The 24,567-nt window shown below is 43.5% G+C and overlaps 1 protein-coding gene across 1 annotated transcript; it reads left to right on the forward strand.

The window, feature by feature from the left end:
• Positions 1-186: 186 nt before the first annotated feature.
• EIF3F (eukaryotic translation initiation factor 3 subunit F) lies at positions 187-17,425 on the forward strand. Its single transcript, XM_063128881.1, has 8 exons — positions 187-507; positions 1,714-1,784; positions 3,506-3,585; positions 7,054-7,191; positions 13,500-13,591; positions 15,988-16,124; positions 16,241-16,354; positions 17,155-17,425. The coding sequence occupies exons 1-8, from the start codon at positions 225-227 to the stop codon at positions 17,230-17,232; spliced, it is 993 nt and encodes a 330-aa protein (XP_062984951.1). The 5' UTR covers positions 187-224; the 3' UTR covers positions 17,233-17,425.
• Positions 17,426-24,567: the final 7,142 nt, after the last annotated feature.

The following is a 24,567-nucleotide window of genomic DNA, read 5'->3' on the forward strand; positions in this document are numbered from 1 at the left end:
TACATTTGTGTAGGTTTGCAGCCTCGAAGAACCGGGAAGCCCCGCGGCGCTATCGCGGAGGAGCTGCTCCGAGGGAGCGAGGCCGGCGCGGCCATTGCCGGCGAGGGCGGCCCGTAGAGCGCCGGTGGCCCGGCCCACATCCTCCTCCTGCCGGCCCGTCCTTCCGGGGTCCCTTTTGCGACAAGATGGCGGCCACGGCGGTCAACGCGTCGCAGCCTCCTGCCATGCCGCCGCCTCCTCCGCCGCCGCCGGTCTCTTCCGCGGCCGCCCTGGTAACCGCGGCTCCCCAGGTCGTCCCTCCGACAGCGCCGGCGGCGGCTCCTGCTCCCGCTCAGGCCGCGCCGGCGGCGGCGGCTCCTGCTCCTCCTCCTCCTCCGCCGGCTGCGCTGGCGGCGCCTTTCCCCGGCGGCCGCGCGGTCCGGCTGCACCCCGTGGTGCTCGCCTCCATCGTGGACAGCTTTGAGAGGCGCAACGAGGGCGCGGCCAGGGTCATCGGCACGCTGCTGGGTAAAGCCGTGGCACGGGCTTCAGGTGGGGCCGGGGCCGGCCCCCGCCGCCTTCGCGAGAGAAGCAGCGCTTCGCTCACCGCCCCCGCCCCCCCCCCCCCCGGTAGAAAGAGGAGACCTGCAAGCCCCCATGCCTCGGCCCTAAGCGGGGCCCGGGGCCTTATCTAGGCCGAAGGGAAAAGGAGCCCCTTTCATACGAAAACTTAGCGACGTTTTCATAGTGCTTGTAGTTCTGATCATCTGTACACCACTGATCATCTGTACACCACGTCAGCTTCAGGGCAGGGCATTGTCCTACTTCCTTTATGGAAGGGATTTCGCCCGCGGCTCCCGTGGTCTCTCTTCAATGGGACATGCTGTCTAGAGCTGATGGGTGTTGTAGGCTAAAACACAAGGGGCACAAGTCGCCCACCCCTGGCCCACATGATTATCTTTGTGAAATAGGCAAAGTAACTTGTCCTAGGTCGCCTTTGTAAACCAGTTATGGCTGAGTAAAGGATTTGAACCCAGGTTTCCCTGTTTTGTTCATTTTACTTTACCAGATTCCAAAACATTTCACATACATTCCCAACAATGTCTGGTAAGATAGGGAAGTAGATTGTGCCCATACTGTAGATGAGTGTTGAAGCAGAGTGGGGGAGGCTTGAATTCATGGCAAAATCGAAACCAAGGATTAGTAGCTCAGTCTCTAGCTGCTGCAGTGTCTAACCTTTTGCATGTTCAGGTGTCTTAGTCCAAGGTTGTCCAGATGCAGAGGAAGACCAAATGTACTTTGACGAAATAATGTCGAACAGGATTTTTTTAGCGGGGGGGGGGCTGCATTTATCCTCTAAGGGGAAGAAAAAATGCAGCTTTTGAAATTTCACATTCTAAATAATTATTGAAGATATAAGACACATAAGATAATTAAGATAAGACACTTTCTTTGCATTAGGTCTGACCTTTTATTGAAAACTGATCTCATGGGATGGTACAAATTAAGCCCTGTAAGTTAAGATCATGTTGCCATATGCCATTCTCTGCTAGATGTTAAAAGAAACTGAGGAGAGAGTGGGAAGGATAGCTGGGTGGCAATTTTGGTCTCAAAGCCACCATCTCAGCAAAGCTAAATCTAATGCCTCTTCTGGTCAGGATTCTCCTATGTTCTATATATTGAGTACAAAACCCTCCCTCCTCTTAAAGAAATGTATTATCTTTAATTTCACAGGTACCATTGACAAACATTCAGTGGAAGTCACCAATTGCTTCTCCGTCCCTCACAATGAGTCAGAAGATGAGGTAAGTACTAACTTGGTTTTCAAGCTGTATTATGTCATTATTCTGGTCACTCTGTGAAGCTCAATGGAAGACTGTGGTGTTGGAACATTAGGTAGAGCAGAGTAATGTTGGGTTTAAAGATCTTGTGTTTCTGTTGCAGAATCGCTTTTTTCAAATCTAATAATCTGGTTGCTTTTTGGCTAGTAAGTGCCTAGGATAAGGCTGTACTGACTGCAACAGCTGTTTGTGGTATATTGCCACAAACAGCAATTTTGTGTTAGTATTGCTGAGATTTTATATCTAGTAATGTTGTACACTCTTATGCAAATGTTCAGGAGTGAGATGAAATAAGCAATTGTAGATGGAGGACTAAATCTAAACTACCTGGATAGACTGGGAATATGAAGCTTTTCATGAATTGTTCCTCTGGCTTTTATAAACATATTTAACTATGGTTCTTGTATAAATAGCCTCATGTGGCGCAGAGTGGTAAGCGGCAGTTACTGCAGCCGAAACTCTCCCCACGGCCTGAGTTCGACCCCAGCGGAAGCTGGTTCTCAGGCAGCCGGCTCAGGTCGACTCAGCCTTCCATCCTTCCGAGGTCGGTAAAATGAGTACCTAGCTAGCTGGGGGAAAGTAACTACAACTGGGGAAGGCAATGGCAAATCACCCCGCTACAAAGTCTGCCAAGAAAAGGTCAGCAGAAGCAGGCATCCCTCTAGGAGTCAGCAATGACTCAAGTGCTTGCACGAGAGGTTCCTTTCCTTTCCTTTCTTGTATAAGAAAGATATTCTTGTTGCAAGCCCTGGTATCTGGAATCACTGCCAGTGGCTTTGCGATTGTCTGCCCCATGGAGGGAATCATGCACAGACTATGACTTGTACAAAGTTTTTTTGTGCTTCGGGAATACGCAAATTTCTCCTGTCTGGTATGTGTAGTTTTGCCTTGTCAATGTTGCATTTGTCAATGGGAACACCAAAGTAGAGAAAGTAACGTACAAGGAAATTAATACAGTGAGACTGCAGATAGGCTAATTTGTGCACATTTGACAAAAATTGGGGAAGAAATACTAAATGCAAGAGCTGTAAGTGTATCAAAGCGGGGGCAGGGGATGTTGTGCTAAATTCCCCCATGTTCTCCTACTCTGCTATGATTTTTACCTAATTTCCCCATTTGATCAATGTCCTCTATTTCTGGCTTCCCCTGCCCCCTTTCCGCTCTCCCTTTCTCTACCCTGAAATGTGGGGGACTCAATATCTCCCCTTTCTGGACTTGCTGAAGACTTGAGGAATGGGAAGAGTGATAGATAACATGTTTTGCACGCTCAGAGTTCAAAGTTCAACCCCCAGCATCTCATAAGAACATAAGAAGAGCCATGCTGGATTAGACAAGGGTCATTTAGTCCAGCAGTCTGTTCACAAAGTGGCCAACCAGCTGTCAGCCAGAGACCCACAAGCAGGCCATGGTGCAACAGCACCCTCCTACCCATGTCCCCCAACAACTAGTGTATACAGGCTTACTGCCTCTGATATTGGAGGTTTCATTAGCTAGCAGGTCTAGTAGCTATCTTCAGAGTCCAAAGCTCAATCCCCAGCATTTCCAGTTAAAAGATGTTGGATAGCAGGGTTGGGAAGGCTCGCTCTTTCAGGCCTTGGAGTTACCCTATATGGGACTGCATTAGGTAGTATAATGAGCTCTATCTTCACTACTGCAGACTCTCATGTTGTTTTGTTGACTTTCAGGTGGCGGTTGACATGGAATTTGCCAAGAACATGTATGAACTGCACAAGAAAGTTTCTCCCAGTGAGATTATTCTTGGATGGTAGGTATCATTTTGCAATAAATTGCTCTGTTCCCAGCTAGCTGGAGGAAAAGAGCATCTTGTTCTATGAAGATTGATATACCAGCATGTAATAAAAGAGTATTTTTTAAATGACTGACATTACACAGCTACATCATCATGAATGTTGGGGTGCAATTCTCACAGAATCTGTAAATGATCTTCGCTGTATAAGGCCTTGTTCAGTTGTAATGAAAAAATATAACTTGTCATTAAGAGGATGCGCCTCCAGCTCACACACTTACCTCTCACCTTTCCTCTAGTCTACATTTATAGGAGGAGATAGAAAACTTTTGAATTAACGATTTGGGGAACTCTGGCTAGTTTTGTCAGTGGTTGGTTAAAATAAATGGCAATTGAACACTTGATTATTTTAACAAACCACAGTTAGAACAAAGGAACTTTGGTTAGTTCGCATGCAGAAGCTTTGACTCTCTTGTGCATAGTGGAGGATGGGGAGTGCATTTATTTATTTATTTATTTATTACATTTAAATAAATAAGGCTCATAACCAAACCATAATTTGTCAGTATAGCTGAATAGGGAACTCTGTATCATGTGCACAGAATGTAGTGGCTAAGGATCTAAAAGATGTTCGTATTTCTTAGTAAAGCCTTCGTGCTTCAGAATGAGAAAGAGAGATAAGCACTTAGGTCTGTCTTAGAAAGATGGATGAGGAAAAACCCATGAGTTTTCTACTTTTTTATTACAAGTTTCAACAAAACAAACAAAACAGCAAGTGTAACTACATACTTTAAGGTGCCAGTTTCAAATATTACAACGTTCTGAAAACAAAGGAGTAAATTACACATAAACTTCAATAAAGACAGACCAAATATCCAAATATAAATCCATTTGTGAATGGTGCCAATTTACTGTTTCAAATGTTGCTAGTGTTGTTAAGTCTTCAATCCATTGCATTATAAGTGGTGAGCTTTTAGCTTTCCAATATTGTAGTATCAGTGTAGTAGCAGTCAAGAGGTGTGGAAAATCCATGTACGCTGACCCTGTGTTACATTCCAAGAAGCAGGTACATAATTTAAGAGAACATGTACATCAGAAAATATTAAAGAGCTTTCCAATACAAAGTTTATCCATCTGATGACTTCTTTATAAAAGGAGGCAACTATTGGACATTTCCAAAACATATGACTAAAGAAGCATTAGAACATTGGAAGTGCCAAGCTGGATCAGACCGAGGGTCCATCTAGTCCAGCACTCTGTTCACACAGCAGCCAACCAGCCATTGGCCAGGGACCAACAAGGCAGGACATGGTGCAATAGCACCCTCCCACTCATGTTCCCCAGCAACTGGTGCACACAGGTTTACTGCCTCGGATTAACTGTATGATATCTCCAATAATTAGCGGAGTTAGACAAACTTTTGTTAAAAAGACATGGTATCTTTTTATAGAACCGAAACAAAAGTTTTTTGCTGAATAAAATGTAGCCAGAGGTCTATAAACATATCAGATACTGATCCCAAAACAGTGGTTCATTGATTAGACAAAATAAGACATTCCAGTTCCCTGTTCCATTCTGGCTGAAGACCCCATGCATCATATTTATTCACTGATAATATGTATTTATAAACATGAATCATGGGTTGATATACGTACCTGGTCAACTTCAGTAAGTGTTTCCAGTAGCAAAGGAGACTCCAAGGCAGTAAAAGCTGTAGGGCCGAATCTAGATTCTAATAAATACTGTAATTGCAAGTACTGCCATTCAGCTGTAGTAGGCAATTCAGATTTATTTTGCAAAGCTGAAAATAGCACAAGCTCATAATCAACACCCAATAATTGATCACGGGTAAAAATCATTGTCTGTCCAGGTCTGCCACAAACACATTTTCTTTCCAATGTTTAAATCTGGATTTCCCCATAAAGTCAATTTGGCATGGGAAAATGGGTTGAACCGTAATTATCTACTTTTTATGTATAGGCTTAATAGGCTTCCTTTCATACCAGATGTATTGTGTGTATGACTCTTTCTCTGTTTATGACTTTTGGGAGAGTGGATAAGAAGGACACATGTCTTTGACTAATAACTGAGAGCCTGTACTTTTCCTGAAAACAAAACAATACTTTTGCAAGGGCCTTCTCAGATGCTATAAAAGGGAATGTCTGGTGCTCCTATCTACTATTCTTGTTTTTCTTAGTGGTGCAGTGGACAATGAAAGCGTTTTTGATTACCATTAATTTTGAATCTTCAAAAATTATCTCATAACCTCATTTTTGAAGATACAAACTACATGACAAGAGAAAGAATATCAGTTTATATATGGGCTCTTTGGAGGAATTGGACTATATTCAGTGTCATCATATTGTGTAGTTTAGTGGTTAGAATGTTGGATTAGGATTGGGGAGATCAGAGATCAAATCACTACATGAAGCTCACTGGATGACTTTGGACCAATCACAATCCTCGTACAGGATTGTGAAGATAAAATGGAGAGTGGGGGAGTACCTTGAGTTCCTTAGAAGAAAGCTGGGATATAAATGTAATAAATACATTTTTGTTATAAACATCAAAGAGTCTTGTGGCACGTTAAAGACTAAAAAAAACCTATTGTTTACTTCCATTTGAGGAAGTAAACAATGTCCACAAAAGATTAAATGCCAGAATAAATGCATTAGTCTTTTAAGGTGCCATAAGTTTCTTTGCTGTTTTTGTTGCAATAAGTATCGAGCAACATTTGAGTGAAAGGGTCCTTTCTGATTGAGCAATACTGTGTAATATGAAAGCTTGCCTACTCTTATATCTTCAGAAGATATCCTTTAAGATATTACAGCATTAAAATACAGAACAAAATATAGAAGCAGATACTGTAAAGAATAGCCATCCATGGCCCCCAAAGGGAGATAATGGCAAATCTTATTAAAGGGCCACAGGAGTGTCCCTTTAGTTAAGGTGAGTTGCCCCCCAAAAAGATTCTGCCATTATAAGCCCCAAAATTTTACTGCTTTTAAAAAATAGTGCTTGGTTTAGCTAATAATGTAAAACTTAGCATCCATGATCTACCTGATGAGGTCTGCAGTGTTTTGGTTTTTAGTTTGTATTTTTGTGTTTTTCAGGACACTGAAATTATTTCCCTTTTAAAAACCACGGGAATTCAATGATAAAACACCTCTGCTGGTTTAAGAACAGAGTTGAGGCTTTCTCATGTTTGCTCAAGTTTCACAAAGCCAGGAAATTGGAAGCTAAGGCTTAATAGGCAAGCCCCATGATCAGTAATGAAGTTGTGCAACGCCACAAATTGGGCTTAGTAGTTATGATGTATTTATTTAAAATACTTATGGATGCATCTAACTTCTGTGTAGCTGAGCATTGTTTACTCTACTGGCAAATAATTCATCTGTGTTCTAAGCATGGTCCTTTTTAAAAGGTCTGTGTTGAATGAAAGGGGGTCTGTGTGTATGGGTCTTAATTATCTTTGTATTTCTGAAGGTATGCAACAGGCCACGACATCACTGAACACTCTGTCTTAATTCATGAATATTACAGTCGGGAAGCACACAATCCAATTCATCTCACTGTAGACACCAGCCTACAAAATGGACGCATGAGCATTAAGGCATATGTCAGGTATTTGTTTTTTAAAAAAACCCAACTCTTCAGCATTGCACTTGTTTTATCCTCGTCTTTGATTCATGCAGCCAGGGATCACAAAATTATACAGTTTTCTTTATAGATTGCAGAATGAAACTTGTGATCCAGATTCACAGTAATGCTGGATTAATTTATACCCTACTTCTCTATAAAAAGAGCTTCATGTGGCGCAGAGCGGTAAAACAGCAGTTTCTGCAGCCGAAACTCCCCACGGCCTGAGTTCGATCCCAGCAGAAACTGGTTTCAGGCAGCTGGCTCAGGTCGACTCAGCCTTCCATCCCCCCGAGGTCGGTAAAATGAGTACCCAGTTAGCTGGGGGGAAGGTGATAACGGCCGGGGAAGGCAACGGCAAACCACCCTGCTATAAGGCCTGCCAAGAAAACGTCAGCGAAAGCTGGCATCCCTCCAAGACTCAGTGCTTGCACGAGAGGTTCCTTTCCTTTTCTTCTCCGTATAAAAAACCCACCCAAAGTGATTTACAGAATACAATGGTAAATTATTGTGACTAATTACAAAAAGAATTCAGAATTTAAAAATAAACAAGGCAGTAAAATAGCAAAATCAAGAAAGTCTAGGAGCAGCACAACATAAAATGTTAAAAGTTTTCTGAAATAAAATTGTCTAAACGTATCTTAAAGAAATGGAAGCAAGCCAATGGATTTTGACAGGAGGATGTTTTAGAGTTTTGATAGTATTACTATGTCCATGTCTCTTATTTCTGAAATCATTCCATTCTGGGGAACATTCCAAGGCTCTTGTCCATAGATTTCAGATTAACAAAGAGTTTGGAAAACCTTTCAAAAAACATACATGGAAAAAGGAGAAATCAACCTTACTTTTAAGGATCCCCATTGGCTAGATGAAAATTTTTTGGTGGAGATGTGGCCCTTGCTCTCTTCCATCAGCTATTTATGGAGAAATGGAAATGAGCAGGCTTTAATGATTACTTCTTCTTCATGGTCTCTGTGCATCACACACATATGGGCTCTGCGCCTGTGCAGAGCTTTGATCAGGAAACTGCTATAGCTGAGCATGTTTTGGAGGGAACCCTCCCCCACCATCCATCTGGGCATGCTCCAATGGGTTCCTGCCAATTCCCTCAGTTTCTTCTCAACCGCCATTGTGGCTGGGACTCATCTTGGGACTTCTCTGTCAGATTTGACTGGCTGAGCTGTCTCTTCTTTTTTTTCTTGTCGTATTTTTCGTTTTTTCCATTTCTTTCTTTTTTTTCTATTATTGACACTATTTTTCCTTAAGTGCGATCACAGATTGGATTGCGCCTGAGGGCATATGACCGTTAAGGCCCCCTGCAGAAAATGCATTCATTGTGGGGCAAAATTACCCCCAGCTGATGGGCATTCGCTCTGTGTGGTGTGCTTAGGCGAAGGACACATAGTTGAAACTTGCCACCATTGCATGTCCTTTACAAAACAGACCAAGAAACACAGGGCAGATAGTCTTCATGTGGTTTTGTTGGACAAGGCTCTACGGGCTACTGAGGCACCTAAAACCTCTAACAGGATGGAGGACAGGGAGGAAACCTCAGGGCATCTCCCACACTCTCAATTGTAGCACTAACCGTGGGCTCTGCTAAGCCGCCCACTCCAGGCCATTCATTATCATTGGTGGCTGCCAAGAAAATTTTGCAGAAAGCTTGAACACCAAAATTGTGGATCCACCTCAGAAAAAGAGGAGGAGGAAGGATTCGAGCAAGTGAACATCACCATTGCGGCAGCAAACAGTTCGGTCTCCTTTCACTGTCTGAGGACCTGAGCCACTTTTCAGAGCACGTCCAGGAAATGGCGCAATCATTAGAATTAGAAACACACCAGTCCACATAAAAGATCCAGTTTACAATGCAGTATATGCAGAAACATCGATACTGGTGGCTATTCCTTTCCTATCAACGCTTCTACATACTGTTGAATAGTTGTGGAAGAAGCCTTCATCAATGCCTGCAACCTCAGACTGGAGAACATGTATTGAGTATAGGATAAAAAAGCAGAGTTTCTATTTAACCATATACGCCCAAACTCTGTTATAGTCGAGTCATCACAAGGTAGGTCACAAATGGTCTATTCTTCTCCCATGGATAACGAAGGTAGGCAGCTAGCTCTTATGGGCCATTAGCTATACTCCTCAGCAGCGTTAGGGCTACAGGTAGCAAATTACCAGGCTGTAATGGCCCGCTACCAACTATTTCTATGGGAGAAAATTGGATCCTTACGTGACCGCCTTCTAGATGAGCAAAGGGAGCTTGTATATATATTCCAGTCTGAAGCTTCTAAGATGGCACATCAGCAAATCAATATGGCCCTCCATCAGGTGAATTATGGAGCCAAGACCATAGTGGGGGCAAATGCACTCTGTAGACACGCGTGGCTGAGGTCAGCCAGATTAACACAAGAAGCTCGCTCTTGAATAGAGGATCTCTCGTTCGATGGAGAGGCCTACGGACAACGCAATGGACACCGAACAGAAGGCAAGGATAACAGCCAAGCAAATGGGTCTGTCTCAACCTCAGCCTCCATACAGACAATGTCGCTGGTACTGTCAAGCCCTCCTTCCAGACCTCCAGAAAGCATACTGATCGCTCCAGACAACAATTCTCTTCACAACTTTGTCGTGCTTTTCAGACCATTTCCAGGTACCAGACATCACGTAGGAAACCAGATACTAGTAAGAAACAACGGTTTTGACTCACAGGCGCGTCATTTGGAACTTCCATGGAACAACCAAACTTTGACTCCTGTCTCTTGGCCTTCCGACAACTATGGTAAAACATCACTACAGACTCTTGGGTCCTTCAGATCGCGCAAGAGGGTATAGAATCGAGTTTGACGCCCACCCTCCTTTTTTGGGAATAAGAACCACTGCATCATCCCAAGCATTGGAGATGGGAATGCTGACATTGTTGTCAAAAGGGGCTATCCATCCCACCTTTGGATGACATCCAAAGTGGTTTCTATTCCAGATATTTTACAGTCCTGAAAAAGGATGGAGGACTTCGACCGATTCTAGATCTACGAGGAGTAAAAAATTTTTTATAACACCCAGGAAGTTCTGGCCTCAATCATTTCCCTTTTACAGGTCAGGACTGGTTTGTGGCCGTTGACGTAAAAGACACCTATTTTCATATTGCCATCCACAGTTCAAGTCAAAGATTCCTCCATTTTTCCATAGGTCATCGGTATTTTCAATTCACCATTCTACTGTTCAGTCTCGCCACGGCCCCAGGAGTATTCACGAAGGTTATGGCAGTCTTATGTGCACACCTCAGAGTCCTGGGAGTCCAGATTTATCCATACATCGACGACCAGCTCCTGGTAGCTCAGTCCAGATAGCAGTTTCTTTTGGACATAAACCTGGCACTGGACTCGTTACAAAGCCTGGGTTTATGTGTCAACATGGAAAAATCGACACTGACCACGTCTCGGACTATACACTTTATAGGTGTGATTATAGACTCTATGGGAGGCAGAATGTTCCTCCCTCGAGACTGAGTGGAGGTAGTCGCCCAGTTAGCATGGGTTATTCACTCTGCCATTGCAGTAAAGTTTTTCAAGATTCTAAGACTTCTAGGGCTGATAGCATCAACCACTTCAGTTGTCAAACTTGCCTGCCTCAAAATGAGAATGCTCTAGAACTGGTTCATCCTACACTTCAGCTGCCAAGACAACTGAATTTTTGTGAACCGCCCAGAGAGCTTCGGCTATTGGGCGGTATAAAAATGTAATAAATAAATAAATAATAAATAAAAAACCCACACCTCATAAAACTAAGTCTACCACCATTGGTGAGAGACTCTCTGGTATGGTGGACAAGACTAGACGATCTTGTTGCGGGTGTCCTTTTCAGCCCATCAATCCCATCGAAATCAGTAACAAAAGATGCCGCCCTACTCGGATGGGTAGCCCACTGCGGGTCGCTCAGAGTACAAGGTCAAAGCAGTAAACCAGGTTACACATAAACATCCCAGAATTACTCGCAGTGGAGAAGATGCAGGACATCATGCTGAGATAATAGTGGACCACGGTTGTCCATCTGAATAAGCAAGGGGGAACCAGAACCCCCCCCCCTTGATTTCTGTAAATATAAAGATATTGGAATGGTGTATCACCAGAAGAATGGACTTGACAACAATTCAGGTGAAGACAATATCATAGCTGATACATTGAGCAGGCAGAAAGGGGAGGACTCCCTCGGAGAAGCATTTGTCCATGTTTGGAATGGGCTGCTGCTCTGTGCGTTTCCCCTCTTGACAAGGGTAGTTGCAAAGGTGTAGTGGGATGGCACAAATTGTATAATCATTGCATCATGGTGGCCGAGGCAGCCTTGGTTTGCCTGACTGCTTTGCCAGTCTTGAGGCGTATTCAAGAGACTCCCGTCCATACCGAGCCTACTGACTCAGGAATCGGACAAGATACAACACCCAGACCTACACACACGGAAACTCACAGCATGGAGGATAGGGAAGTAGAGAACTAAACCTCCCTCCCTCCCTGCAGGCTATTATCGATGCGTCTAAGAAACCAGTGACTAGAAAGACCTATGCAGCAAAGTGGACACAATTTTCTGGCTTTGCGAAGGAAAAAGACTTTAACCACAATGTCTCTTTGGTACCACAAATTTTGGAATTCCATAATTCCAAAATTTCTCCATAATTTGGGACTTAAACCCTCCTCCATCAAGAGCTATCTGGCAGCAGTATCTGTGTCAATCCCGACGGCATTGACCTCATCCTCTAACCCGCTAGTCAGAGGGTTTCTCAAGAGCCTTAAGAACGTAGCACTACCTGTGAAGGACCTCATCCCAACCTGGAGCTTATCCATTGTCCTTTGGGCTCTTATAAAGAAACATTTTGAGCTGTTGGCTAAAACAGATATGAGACTTCTTACCTTTAAAGTGTTTTTTCTGGTGGCGATTTCTACCGCTCGCCATGCACGTGAATTATGTGCTTTGAGAATTGACCGTCCTTACCGGTGTTCTAGATTACAATTTCCTACCTAAAGTGGTCTCAGAATTCCATATTAACCAAAATATCATCTTACCGTCCTTCTTTCCTTCACCAACAACTCTGATCGAGACATCCCTACATTCTTTGGATGTCCGTAGAGCCTTAGCTTTTTATAAGGACAGGGCTGAGCTGATGCGTCAATCACCTAGACTTTTTGTATGCTATGGGGGGTAGCGAAAGGGATGCCCTGTTTCGTCACAAAGGCTAGCCTCTTGGGTTGTCAATACCATCACATTGGCTTATGAGCTAGCGAGCTTGACCCTCCATGCCAGTGTTATGGCACACTCGACAAGGGCAGTTGCTAAGTCCATAGCTTTTGGACGAGGGTTATCGCTTGTGTTTTTATGCAAGGTCGCAACTTGGGCATCCCCGTCCACATTCGTAACACACTACCGCCTGGCTGTCAGGGCGCGACAGGACTGCTCGTTCAGCAGGATGATCTTCTTGGAAGTACTCGCAAGTAGACACTGACCCACCTCCTGGTGAGTAAGTTCGTTATTTGCCCATATATGTGATGCACAGAGACCATGAAGAAGAAAGTCAGGTTGCTTACCTGTAACTGGAGTTCTTCAAGTGGTCATCTGTGCATTCACACAACCCACCCACCATCTCCATTAATTTGTACGATACCAAGCGTTTAATTTTTCCCTCCGGTTCAAAGGAGGCCACAGTGTCAGTCTCCTTTACTAAACTGAGGGAATGGGTGGAAACCCGTTGGAGCATGCCCAGTGGGGTGGTGGGGGAGGGTTCCCTCCAAAATGTGCTCTGCTATAGAAGTTTCCCGATTGAAGCTCCGCACAGGCGCAGAGCCCATATGTGTGAATGCACAGATGAGCACTCGAAGAACTCCAGTTACAAGTAAGCAACCTAACTGCTTTACTCTGTTTCCTATCCTATAATTGTCTTGATTTTTGAGCAAATGTTCATGCATCTAAAAGTTCAGTAGCACTCTTTGTATCTAAAGCGCTTGACAGTTCTTTGATTTATTTCCGCAATAAATGTGCAAGATAGGAAGGCTGAAAATGAAGACTTGCAGAAGATTCAAGTTGTCTTGAACCAGGGTCTAATGCCAGCTCACGCTCTTTGTGTGTGTGTGCGTCATATTATCTCTTGAGTGTGTTCTGCTTGACTCTGGCATGATACGTGGGGGTGGGGGTGGGCTCTTAGTGCTTCTCAAAATTGGTGCATTGATGAGGCTTGCTCTATAAAACACATTCTGAGCTCTTGTTTGGAAGTGTTGTGCTAACAAAATCTGTCTTCCCTCTAGTACTGCAATGGGAGTCCCTGGGAAGACGATGGGAGTAATGTTCACGCCCCTCACAGTGAAGTACGCCTACTATGACACAGAGCGGATAGGGGGTAAGCGCTCTTTCTTGTTTGATACTTGTTTAATGTCTGACTGATGAAGTAGTGTATGCCTCAGTCGTCCAAGTTTCTGTTGTACTCTGGTACTGTTCTGTAGGATAACCCAGAAACAGAACATAGTGAGATACAGGTAGGAAGGAGTTCACTTGGCTCTCAGCGTCTCTAAGTTCTATGGATAAAGTGGAAGGTGTGCAATGTGGAACAAAGCTGAGAACGAGCTAAAGCGACTTCTTATGCCAGATGATGACATTAATAGAGAAAGGGAGCAGGGTTAACATCCATGCCAGAGGTACCCTTATCTTCACTCCTCTACTTTTTCCCATATAAGTAAAATAGTTACCATTCATTCCTACAGAGTGAAAGAAAAGGTAAATCAGCCTCCAGTTCCTGGCCAAATCTCCACTGACAAAACTCCAGCTGGACACATGTGTATAACTGTGCACACACAATGCAACATATAAGCCTTCTTTGTGTTCATTAACTCAGTCTCAAGATGGGCACTCTTAGCAAGTCTAGCTTCCAAGAAAAATGCTGTGCTGCATTGAAGGGTTATTGGTCTGGCAGGGTGCACTGAAGAATCAGGAAGTAGGCTGGTGCTTCAGAAGGCAAAATACATGATAAACTAAGGTTTGAAATAATTGCAAACAATCAAGCCATTGCTTCAAATTGTTTAGCTGTAAAAAACAAAGTTGCTGATCCTCTCAAGTTGGAAGGGTGGTAGTCACGGTAGGATCTAAGAGGAAAGTCTCTCCACTTGGATTACTTACTCTATAGCCCTCAACAGCCACCAAGTTTGCCTGGAAAAAAGTATCCAAGCATCAAATATATATGCCTACCTAAACCACTTCAGAACTGGTTATAGTGGTATCTCCTAGCCTAGAACAGCGCTAGCACTCCACTGCATTGCTTCTAGGGCAGGAATGAGAAAACCAGGGCTCCTCCTTATGGTGCACTGCAATTCCTATCATTTCTAACCATTGCCCATGTTGGCTGTGGCTGATGGAATTCAAACTGTGGGGACCACATGTTCCCCACTCCTGCTCGAGCTGAAGGCAGCAACAGGTTTTGCCTGCTGCTTCTGTACCATGTTATCTCTGCTTGTCAGCAGTAGAAGGGAGGGGTGATTCAGAACAAAGGATGGGTCCCTGCTTCCTCTTACGTTTGTTTACAAGACTGGCCCCTGAATGTATACAAATAGTATTTACGGCTGTGATCCAGGCCCTTCAATGGGGGATTTAAGCAGTTGATCAAAAAGTACAAAGATATACATTTTCTGGAATGAATTAACACCTAAATAACTTAAATTATTTATTTTAAAATATTTATTCCTGCCTTTCTGCCTGACATCAAGCCTCCAAGGCAGTTTACAATAAAATATAATCAACACACAATAAACATGTGATATAAATATAAACATTTTTTTTAAAAAAAACGTAAGACGGCAATGGTGACTTGTAAAAGTATGGTGCTCCAACTGCTGCTGTTGAAAGGCTATGCAGTGACCACATCGGAAAATAGCCCACCACTACATGGCTTCATCCCTGGGGCTGGAGTCCCTTCTCTTGGGCCACTAAGAGGCCCAAGAGGGCGTCTTCCTGGCAGCCGTGGTGACTGCAGCAGTGAGGGGGGCAATGATCTTAACTGTCTGCTCCCCAGTCCTTAGAAGTTCCTATATGTAAAAACATTTGTGCCCAGCTAGATGTTTGATGGCAGACCCCTTTTTGGGAAGCCTGGATTGCAGCCAACCAGCTGCATGGGGATAGTGGTGGCAAACCTTGAAGCAGTGGAGGCATTCCCCCCCCCCCCGGTAATCTTCTTTCCGTAGCGACTGTTCTAGATGAGAACTGGCCATTTTGTGGTGAAAAGTTGGTGGGAGGAGAGTTTTACAGGGGAAATGGACAGGAGTTACGTACGCATACCGATGTGTGTGCATACGCACTCTCCCCTTCCCTTTTCTGTCACCTTGCAGATGTTTTAGAGACCCTGGCCTGCTCTTGAACAACCAGTTCTGTCCATAAATGCTTTCCCTAAACTGGAAGGTGTGCACTAACTAGCACTATTGACCCTCACCGTCCAGAATGTTAAAACATGAATTTTAATCTCTGATTAATGAAACACTTTACCAATAATGCTCTCAACTTGATAAATTATTATGCAACAACTTGGGCAAATGACAAGAGATAAGGCAGTAGCATCAAGTAGTAATGGTTGAATTCCCACTAAAGTGCGGGTCGGGTGTGTGTGTTCATTTCGGAAGACTCACTATGAGCAATGAAGCACCATCATTCTTATTGCTAAAGCGTTGCCTATAAACTCATTTTATGGAATTGACTCGCAGCCACAGTTCTGTCCTTAACCGTCTTGCTTCCATCCTTGCCCTGTGCTCTCAGTTGATCTCATCATGAAGACTTGCTTCAGCCCAAATCGAGTGATTAGCTTGTCCAGTGACCTTCAGCAAGTGGGGACAGCGTCTGCTCGGATTCAGGATACCCTGAGCACAGTGCTGCAGTATGCAGAAGATGTGCTGGTGAGATAAGGGCTGTTTTCCCAGTTTGCCCTGAAAAGAGATGCATTGTGTGCATTGCTTTATTTTCCATTTATTGCATGTGTTAAGTAGTGTCACTTGCCTGTCTTTGCATCTAGTCTGGTAAAGTGGCTGCTGACAACACCGTTGGCCGCTTCCTGATGGACCTTATAAATCAAGTTCCCAAGATTTCCCCAGAGGACTTTGAGACGATGCTGAACAGCAATATCAATGTAAGTCCATGGAGCAGACTTTTAAATAGACGTTTGCTTGGTAGCCCCTACTAAATAAAAAATCCCCATACAAGAAACAAGCACAACTTCTGTAAATTGGTTCTTTGTAAGCCCTCAGTGTGTCCCCTGTGCCTGAGAAAGGGATGCATAGGCCTTAGATCTCTGGAATCACGCTTCTGAACTACCAGAGGAAACTTTTTGGAGGCCGATTTCATAAAGCCAGTTCTCCATACAGTTAAGAACTCACTTTGTAGTGAATCATGTTGACCTGAAAAGCTGCTTATTGGGATAAAAATGTTTTGTGAGGGCACTGTGTGCATACATATATTATCCATGAAAGAATGTTAGCTATTTCACTTTGTAGCACTTTCTCTCAAACTCCCTTGAATGCTTTCATGTAGTCCAGGTGGGAGCAACTGTTTTGGGAAGGAGGGTTGCATTGGTGGCTGGAGAATCCTTTGGGAGGTTGTATTGGTGGGCAATCAGTGGTGCCATGGTAGACTCATTCAGTTTTCCTTTCTGGAAAATGCAGGCCCAACATCTATACAACCTGGGTGTATAATACTGCAGAAAATGAGATTCACATACCTAAGGAATGTAAAGCCTGTCAGTGTATAAGTATGAAGCTATGGAACTGTTCTTTCAGTACAAAGTGAAAGCCTTTCCAGTCTGGAATTGGAAACTTTAAAAGCCCTACAGTCTCTTGGCACTCACTAGACCCAATTATAAAGGTCTTTAGTGTTTGTTTATATTATACAACTGTATGCTATGTAATCTTACATATATCCCTTTCTTTTCAGGACTTGCTGATGGTGACTTACTTGGCAAACCTCACCCAGTCACAGATTGCACTCAATGAAAAAATTCTAAACCTCTGATGAACTCCTCTACGTGTATTCTAATGGGGAGCATGAAGAAGACTGGAGTTGGAATCAAAGTTTTCTAGTTAGACTGTAATTTTTTGAATGACTTCCTCATCACTCCTCTCTCCCTTCAGGGAGAAAACAACTTGGAACTAAAATGGGCTCAGAAGATGAAGACCATGAATAAAAATAAACTAGCAACTCCCAAGCTGTGCTGTCTGGCATATTTATCACTTAAGTCAAATCGGTTTTTCTTATAAGGGTGGCTGGTTGTTAATAAGCCAACTATAGGAAATCCAGTCATATTTATTTTTTAGGCTTGGGATTTACTCTAGCTGCACCAACTCAGGAAGAGATGGAGAATAACCTACTAATAAATACCATAAGCATTCCAAAAACAGGCTGTGTAAAATATGCTAGTACCTTTGACTCTTGCCACTAAATGCCCAAAGTTCTTTTAGTACTGTCAAAGTATGTTTGGGATTTGGAAGCCAATAGAGAAAGAGACCAAAGTAGGGGGAGAGGGGAATAAGAATCCATTGGAGTATGTGGTATTGATTAGAATGAAGACTGCTCACCCAGGCTTCTCTAGGGTTCAAACTTCATGGAGGCAGGCATTCAGATGTTTAGGGTCATTTGGAAAGGAATAAAAAATATAGCTACCAGTATCATAATTATTTATTTGTTCAGTCGCTTCCGACTCTTCGTGACTTCGTAGACCAGCCCACGCCAGAGGTTTCTGTCAGCCGTCGCCATCCCCCAGCTCCCCCAAGGTCAAGTCTGTCACCTCCAGAATATCATCCATCCATCTTGCCCTTGGTCGGCCCCTCTTCCTTTTGCCTTCCACTTTCCCTAGCATCAGCATCTTCTCCAGGGTGTCCTGTCTTCTCATGATGTAGCCAAAGTACTTCAGTTTTGCCTTTAGTATCATTCCCTCAAGTGAGCAGTCTGGCTTTATTTCCTGGAGTATGGACTGGTTTGATCTTCTTGCAGTCCAAGGCACTCTCAGAATTTTCCTCCAACACCATAGTTCAAAAGCATTTATCTACCTTCACTCAGCCTTTGCTCAGCCTTATATAAAGGTATCATAATACCTTTATATAAATCTCTGATGGAACCACAATTGTATACAATATTCCATTTCTCATCATTGCATTATGTAAAGGATAATGTAGACCTGGAAAAGGTGCAGAAAAGGGCAAACAAATGATTAAGGGACGAGAGCAACTTCCGTGTGGAAAAGTTGCAATGGGGCTTTTTAGCTTAGAAAAAAAGCATAAGGGGGACATTATCTTAGAACCCAGGATCATCCAAAAAGCTGAATGTTGGTGTTTCCACAACACATAGTTAAACTATGGTATTTGATACCACAAGATGTAGTATTGACTGCCAACTTGGATGGTTTTAGAAGGGGATTAGACAATGGCTACTTGTGTTACTTTTAATAACTGAATACCAGTTGCTAGGAAGCACATGGTAAGAAGGTGCTATTGAGCTCATGTCCTTCTTCTGGACTTTGCATAGGCATCCCCATAGGTTGGCTATTGTAAGAACAGAACACTGGACTAGATAGTCCTTTGGTCTGGTCCAGCACAGCTCTTCTTACTTCCTTAAATGTTTTCAGATAACTTTGGAGACCAGCAAGGAAGCTATTCTGCCATGAGGCATAGTTAAGAACATAAGAAGTGCCCTGCTGGATCAGACCGAGGGTCCATCTAGTCCAGCACTCTCTTCACATTGTGGCCAACCAGCCATAGTTTGCAGAGTTGTTTGTATAACACAATTCATCATCTTCAAAACACATTCCAGTCTGTTGTCATGTTCAAAAACAGTGTTCCTCCTTTTTCTTTGAGTTGATCTTCCATAAGTCTCAAGAATAATTCTGGTTTCATTTGTAGATTTCTCTTTAATATTTTTGCATTAACAAATGGATCTGAGTCCAGAAAGATTATGCTTTTTTACAGGACCACCACATATGTAGAAGGTTCCTTCTTGTTCTTCACATTTCCAACAGTCTCCCAAGGCACCCCTATACATTTTAGCTAATTTTGAGGGAGACATATACCATCTATACAGCATCTTGTAAAAGTTCTCTTTAAGTCTTGTACTTAATGTATATTTTAGACCTTTTACCCACATATTTTTCCATAGTTCCATTGGTACATTATACCCAAAATTTTGGCCCATTTTATCATACAATCCTTTGTTCATTCTCTGTCTTGAGCTTTAACTATAGCTTATAAACCTTAAAGATAACATGTTCATCATTAGTACATAGAACTACTTCAAACATCGACTTTGTTTGCTCAAACATTCTTTTATGTCTCTCTTAAACCTTTCTGCAATTTGTAGGTAAGAGAACCACTGACATATATGGCCCTCCTTTAACAACCCTTCTCTTGTTTTTAGTTTGTACTCCCCTTGAGACACTTCCAATACCTGATCAGAGTTCATTTTAAATCACAATTACTGGTTCATACTTAAGAACAACCTAGAATTAGTAGAAAGTGAAACCAATTATTAGCAAATTCCTTCTCTTGCTTATATGGGAGGTGGAGGGGAGAGTATATGAGAACTTCCTCATATGCATATCACTAAACCATGGTTTACCACTGTGTGCAAACAGTGTGAAATTTCACACTGTTGGCTCATATTCAGCTTGTGATCTACAACAATTCTAAGATCCTTCTTGCTTGTAATATTGCTGAACCAAGTATCCCCCATCCTAGGTGTAGAACTTGGCATTAATCCCTATTCAATTTCGTTTTCAGCCCAGCGCTTCAGACTATCAAAATCACTTTGAAGTTTTCTGTCTTCCAGGGTATTAACTGTCCCACCCAATTTTGTGACATTGCACATTTGATAAGCATTCCCTGCACCTCGTCCAAATCATTAATAAAAATGTTGAAGAGCACTGGGCCCTGGACTGAGCCCTGCGGCACCCTGCTCATAACCTCCCCACAGTTTGAGAAGGTACCATTGATGAGCACTCTTTGAGTCGGATTCTGTAGCCAACTGTGGATCCACCTAATAGTTGTTCCATCTAGCCCACATTTAGCTAGTTTGCTGAAGTCAAGATATATTATGTCCACAGCATTTGGACAGTCCACAATGAAGGTTACCTGATCAAAAAAATGAAATCAGATTAGTCTGGCAGGATTTGTTCTTGACAAATCTATGTTGTCTTCTAATAATCACTACATTGTTTTCAAGATACTTACAGGTTGCCATCTTTATAATCTGCTCCAAAATTTTCCCAGATATTGATGTCAGACTAACTGGTTTATAGTTCCCTTTTTGCCCTTATTGAAGATATGGACAACTTTAGCCCTCCTTCAGTCGTCCAGCAGTTCACCCGGCCTCCATGATGACTCTAGGATGCAGTTCATTGGGCCCTGGAGATTTGAACTTGTTCAAGGAAATTAGGTGTTCCTTGACCATTTGTTTATTAATCTCAAGCTGCAATCCTATCTCTTCAGCTTGTACTTCACTTTTTATCAGAAGGGCCTTATACCTGCTTTGGGAGAACACTGAGCTAAATTAGGAATTGAGCACTTCTGCCTTTTCTTTGTCACATGTCAGTCCGTGACTTGCAGGAGAGGCGGGGAAGACAGTCAGCAAGCAGCAGCTTTTCCACCTCTTCTGGAAGTCCCCATTCTCGAGAGACTTCCAGGAGAGGAGAGGGTGCCACCAAGCAAGAGACAGCTTCCCTGCCTCTCCCAGAAGTCTCGCGAGAAGGGGGAGCGACACGTCTTCGCAGCGGTGCGTCCCGCTGTATCCTGAGCTGGCTCAGGAGGCAGCAGGTCAAAACGCTGGGAAGACATGTCGCCTATGCCTTCTGGGACGGGTGGCGAAGCAGATATCCCCCCCAACCACGCAAGCATTAAGATGTGTGTGTTTCAGAACTGGTCACGTGTTTGCTGGCCTCCAAAAAATGCATATATCAGCCACGCCATTAGCATGGCTGGGGGGATATCTACATGTACACAGATTTCCCCCAGCAAGGCGATCTGTGCACTTTCCCGAGGCCCAGATATGCCTGACCTGCTCCCCACACCTGCACCTTTCCCAGAGGTTTTTTTAAAAAAAATAAGTTGAAAATTCCCTCTGAAGCCCCCCTGGGGACATGAAAACCCAAAGATTTCTGAGAAAAACCAGCCAGCTGGTCACCCTACTCACATTGGTACCACTTTCATAGCCTGTCGTTCACTTGGAGCATTTTTCTTTCTCTTTCTATTCATCTTCTAAGTTCCAGAAGGATGGATGAGAAAAGTTCTTCAGTTTCCTTCCAAAAGCTTCAAAGCCTGATGTGATTTTTTTGAAGCTCTGCTTGGCAGTATCATTTGTTCCCACATGGATGAGAAGAAACGGATACGTGTCAGTGGGATTTCTGAGCATTGGCAGGGAGACAGCATACCTTGTGAATCCATGGGTCTTCACACCATACTTGAGTTTCAATCCCACGCAGCAGGGAGTCTCCCACAATGACTACTCTTCTCTTCTTGTTGATGTAGGCCTTGGTATTGTTGCCTCTGCTCGACTGACCTTCTGCGTCTTGCTCACTGTTGCATGGGGTTCCCTCTAATTCTTCCTCTGCAGGCTATCCTCAAGACTCATTCTCCAGTACCTGAAAGCAGTTACATAGCTTTAGTGGTTCCACAGGTGCAGGGTGTCTTCTAGTTCTTCTGCTCTTAACTGTCACCGTTTTCCAGGGAGTTTCCTCTTCTATAGCTTTCCTTGCCTTAGCATTTTCCACTTCTGCTTTGACTTACTGTTGCTCTTCCACCTCCTGTGCTTCTCTTTGCTGTTGCAGTTCCACTGTTCTGTCTAAGAACTCTTCATCTCCTCTTACACTCACTGCTCAAGTCTTTCACTTTTTCTTCCAATAGCGCAACCAGTACACCATGTTGATCTCAGGCAAGAACACAAACATTGCACACACTTTGCAGAATGAAGAAACCTTTGGAGAATCCTTTCTGTCCATAGTTTCCATTTACTTTTTGTTCCTGCCTTTCCAATTGCGTTGGAATAACCTGTGCTTTGTCCTGTCCTCCCTGAAGGTTAACAACAGAGTCCCCAAGTACATAAGTGTGTTACAAGGAAATGTGTGGTTTCTTTGTTTGTTAGGGATCTCCCCCTTGACCTCCCCTGCCAAACTCCTGTTAGTTCTCCCTATTCGCTCGCTCTCTGGTAGCTCGCTTCCTTGTATATTTTCTAGACCAACTGGGGAAGCTTCCTCTGCTCTGCCCAGCTAAGAGTCAGGAAACAGAATCAGTTCCGAGGCCATTGTGATGTAAAATCTAGAATGTCCATTTCCCCGTACACACATTCGCCCGCACACATGTACACGCCAGCACCCATTCGCGCACACATACGCACCCACCTCAGGACACTCCATCAAGAACTACATCCATTCCCCTTGATATTTTCCCTCTCGCAAGCCCCACTTCCCCTTTTAGAACACCTTGTTCCTTCCAACTTCCCAACTATGGTTTTGGCAGCCCACCAACAATAACATAGCTGCTACATTGCATCTCCCCTACACGCACCTTATCTGCTGTTTAGGAACAGTCAATTAACCGTGAAATGTAAACAAAGACACGCATAGCTGCAAACCACTGGCTAGCTCAGTTGCAGAGGCACAAGAAACCCTCAGAGAGGACCCAGTCTACCCAAACGAGAGCGCCATTGAAAGCTTGGACAGGAGAGCACCTGGAACACCTGGAAAGGGTGAATGAGTGCACAAGGCAGGGAAGGAGAGTGGCCAGATGCCCCCCCAGTAAGAACTACATTTACCCCCATGCAAGTGGCAGGTAGGCATTTACCCAGCCCCCTAGCCTAGTCAGAAGATACTGATTGAATTAACCCTGCCGAATCCACTCCACTGACTAACTGCCCAGACATCGCCATATAAGGGAAGGGCTACGTGAAGGTAAATACTAAATACGATCCCTGGGGAAGGTAATGGCAACCCACCCCAGTATTCTTGCCATGAAAACTAAATGGATCAGTACAACCAGAGATATGTCGGTATACCATCGGAAGATGGGACCCCCAGGTTGGAAGATGGTCAAAATGCTACTGGGGAGGAACAGAGGATAAGTTCAACTAGCCCCAGATGTGATGACGCAGCTAGCTCAAAGCCGAAAGGACGTGTGGAAGATGGTGTTTTTGGAGACTGAAGAAATTGTGGGAATGAAGATAGAACAAACACCAAAAGTTGCATTACTGTCACTATTTGAAGATTTAAAATGTAAAAAAGAAACTAAGGAATTGATATTGAATTTGCTGACTGCGGCACGATTGATTGTAGCTAGGAACTGGAAGATTCAAGGGGATTATTGTATTGAAGAATGGTATAAAGAAGTTTGGGATATAGCTATTAATGATAAATTGACTTGTAATGTTAAATTGAGAAGAGGTATAGCGAAAACAAATGATTTTGAAGGCATTTGGAAACAGTTCCTAATATTTGTATTTTCTAAGGGAAGTGGGAACCGCCAGCAGAAGAAAGTATGAGATTTTGGAATCAGGAATGAGATCCCGAGGTGGGGGGAGCATTTATATGTTAAGTTTGATTATGTTATGTAGACATGATATTATGTATTCAACATTTATTCAACATTTATGTAGTATGTTTTTTTTTCTTTAATTGTATGCTGTATGTTTAAGTATTGTAGAAAATAAAAATATTATAACAAAAAAAAAAGCCGAAAGGATGGCTAGCGGCTGATGGTGCTGGTGGTGAATCTCCTGAGGAATCTATAACGAACAAGTAGCAACGGTAAGAACAGACCACGGAACAACGGACTGGTTTAAGATTGGGAAAGGAGTACGGCAGGGCTGTATACTCTCACCTTACCTATTCAACTTGTATGCAGAACATATCATGCGACGTGCTGGGCTTGACGAATCCAAGGCTGGAGTTAAAATCGCAGGACGAAACATTAACAATCTCAGATATGCAGATGACACCACTTCGATGGCTGAAAGCGAGGAGGAGCTGAGGAGCCTTATGACGAAGGTGAAAGAAGAAAGTGCAAAAGCTGGGTTGCAGTTAAACCTCAAAAAAACCAAGATTATGGCAACCAGCTTGATTGACAACTGGCAAATAGAGGGAGAAAACGTGGAGGCAGTGACAGACTTTGTATTTCTGGGCGCAAAGATTACTGCAGATGCTGACTGCAGCCAGGAAATCAGAAGAAGTTTACTTCTTGGGAGGAGAGCAATGACAAATCTTGATAAAATAGTTAAGAGCAGAGACACCACACTGACAACAAAGGTCCGCATAGTTAAAGCAATGGTATTCCCCGTAGTAACCTATGGCTGCGAGAGCTGAACCATAAGGAA

The sequence above is a fragment of the Elgaria multicarinata genome, chromosome 6 (assembly GCF_023053635.1).
Source record: "Elgaria multicarinata webbii isolate HBS135686 ecotype San Diego chromosome 6, rElgMul1.1.pri, whole genome shotgun sequence".
NCBI lineage: Eukaryota > Metazoa > Chordata > Lepidosauria > Squamata > Anguidae > Elgaria > Elgaria multicarinata.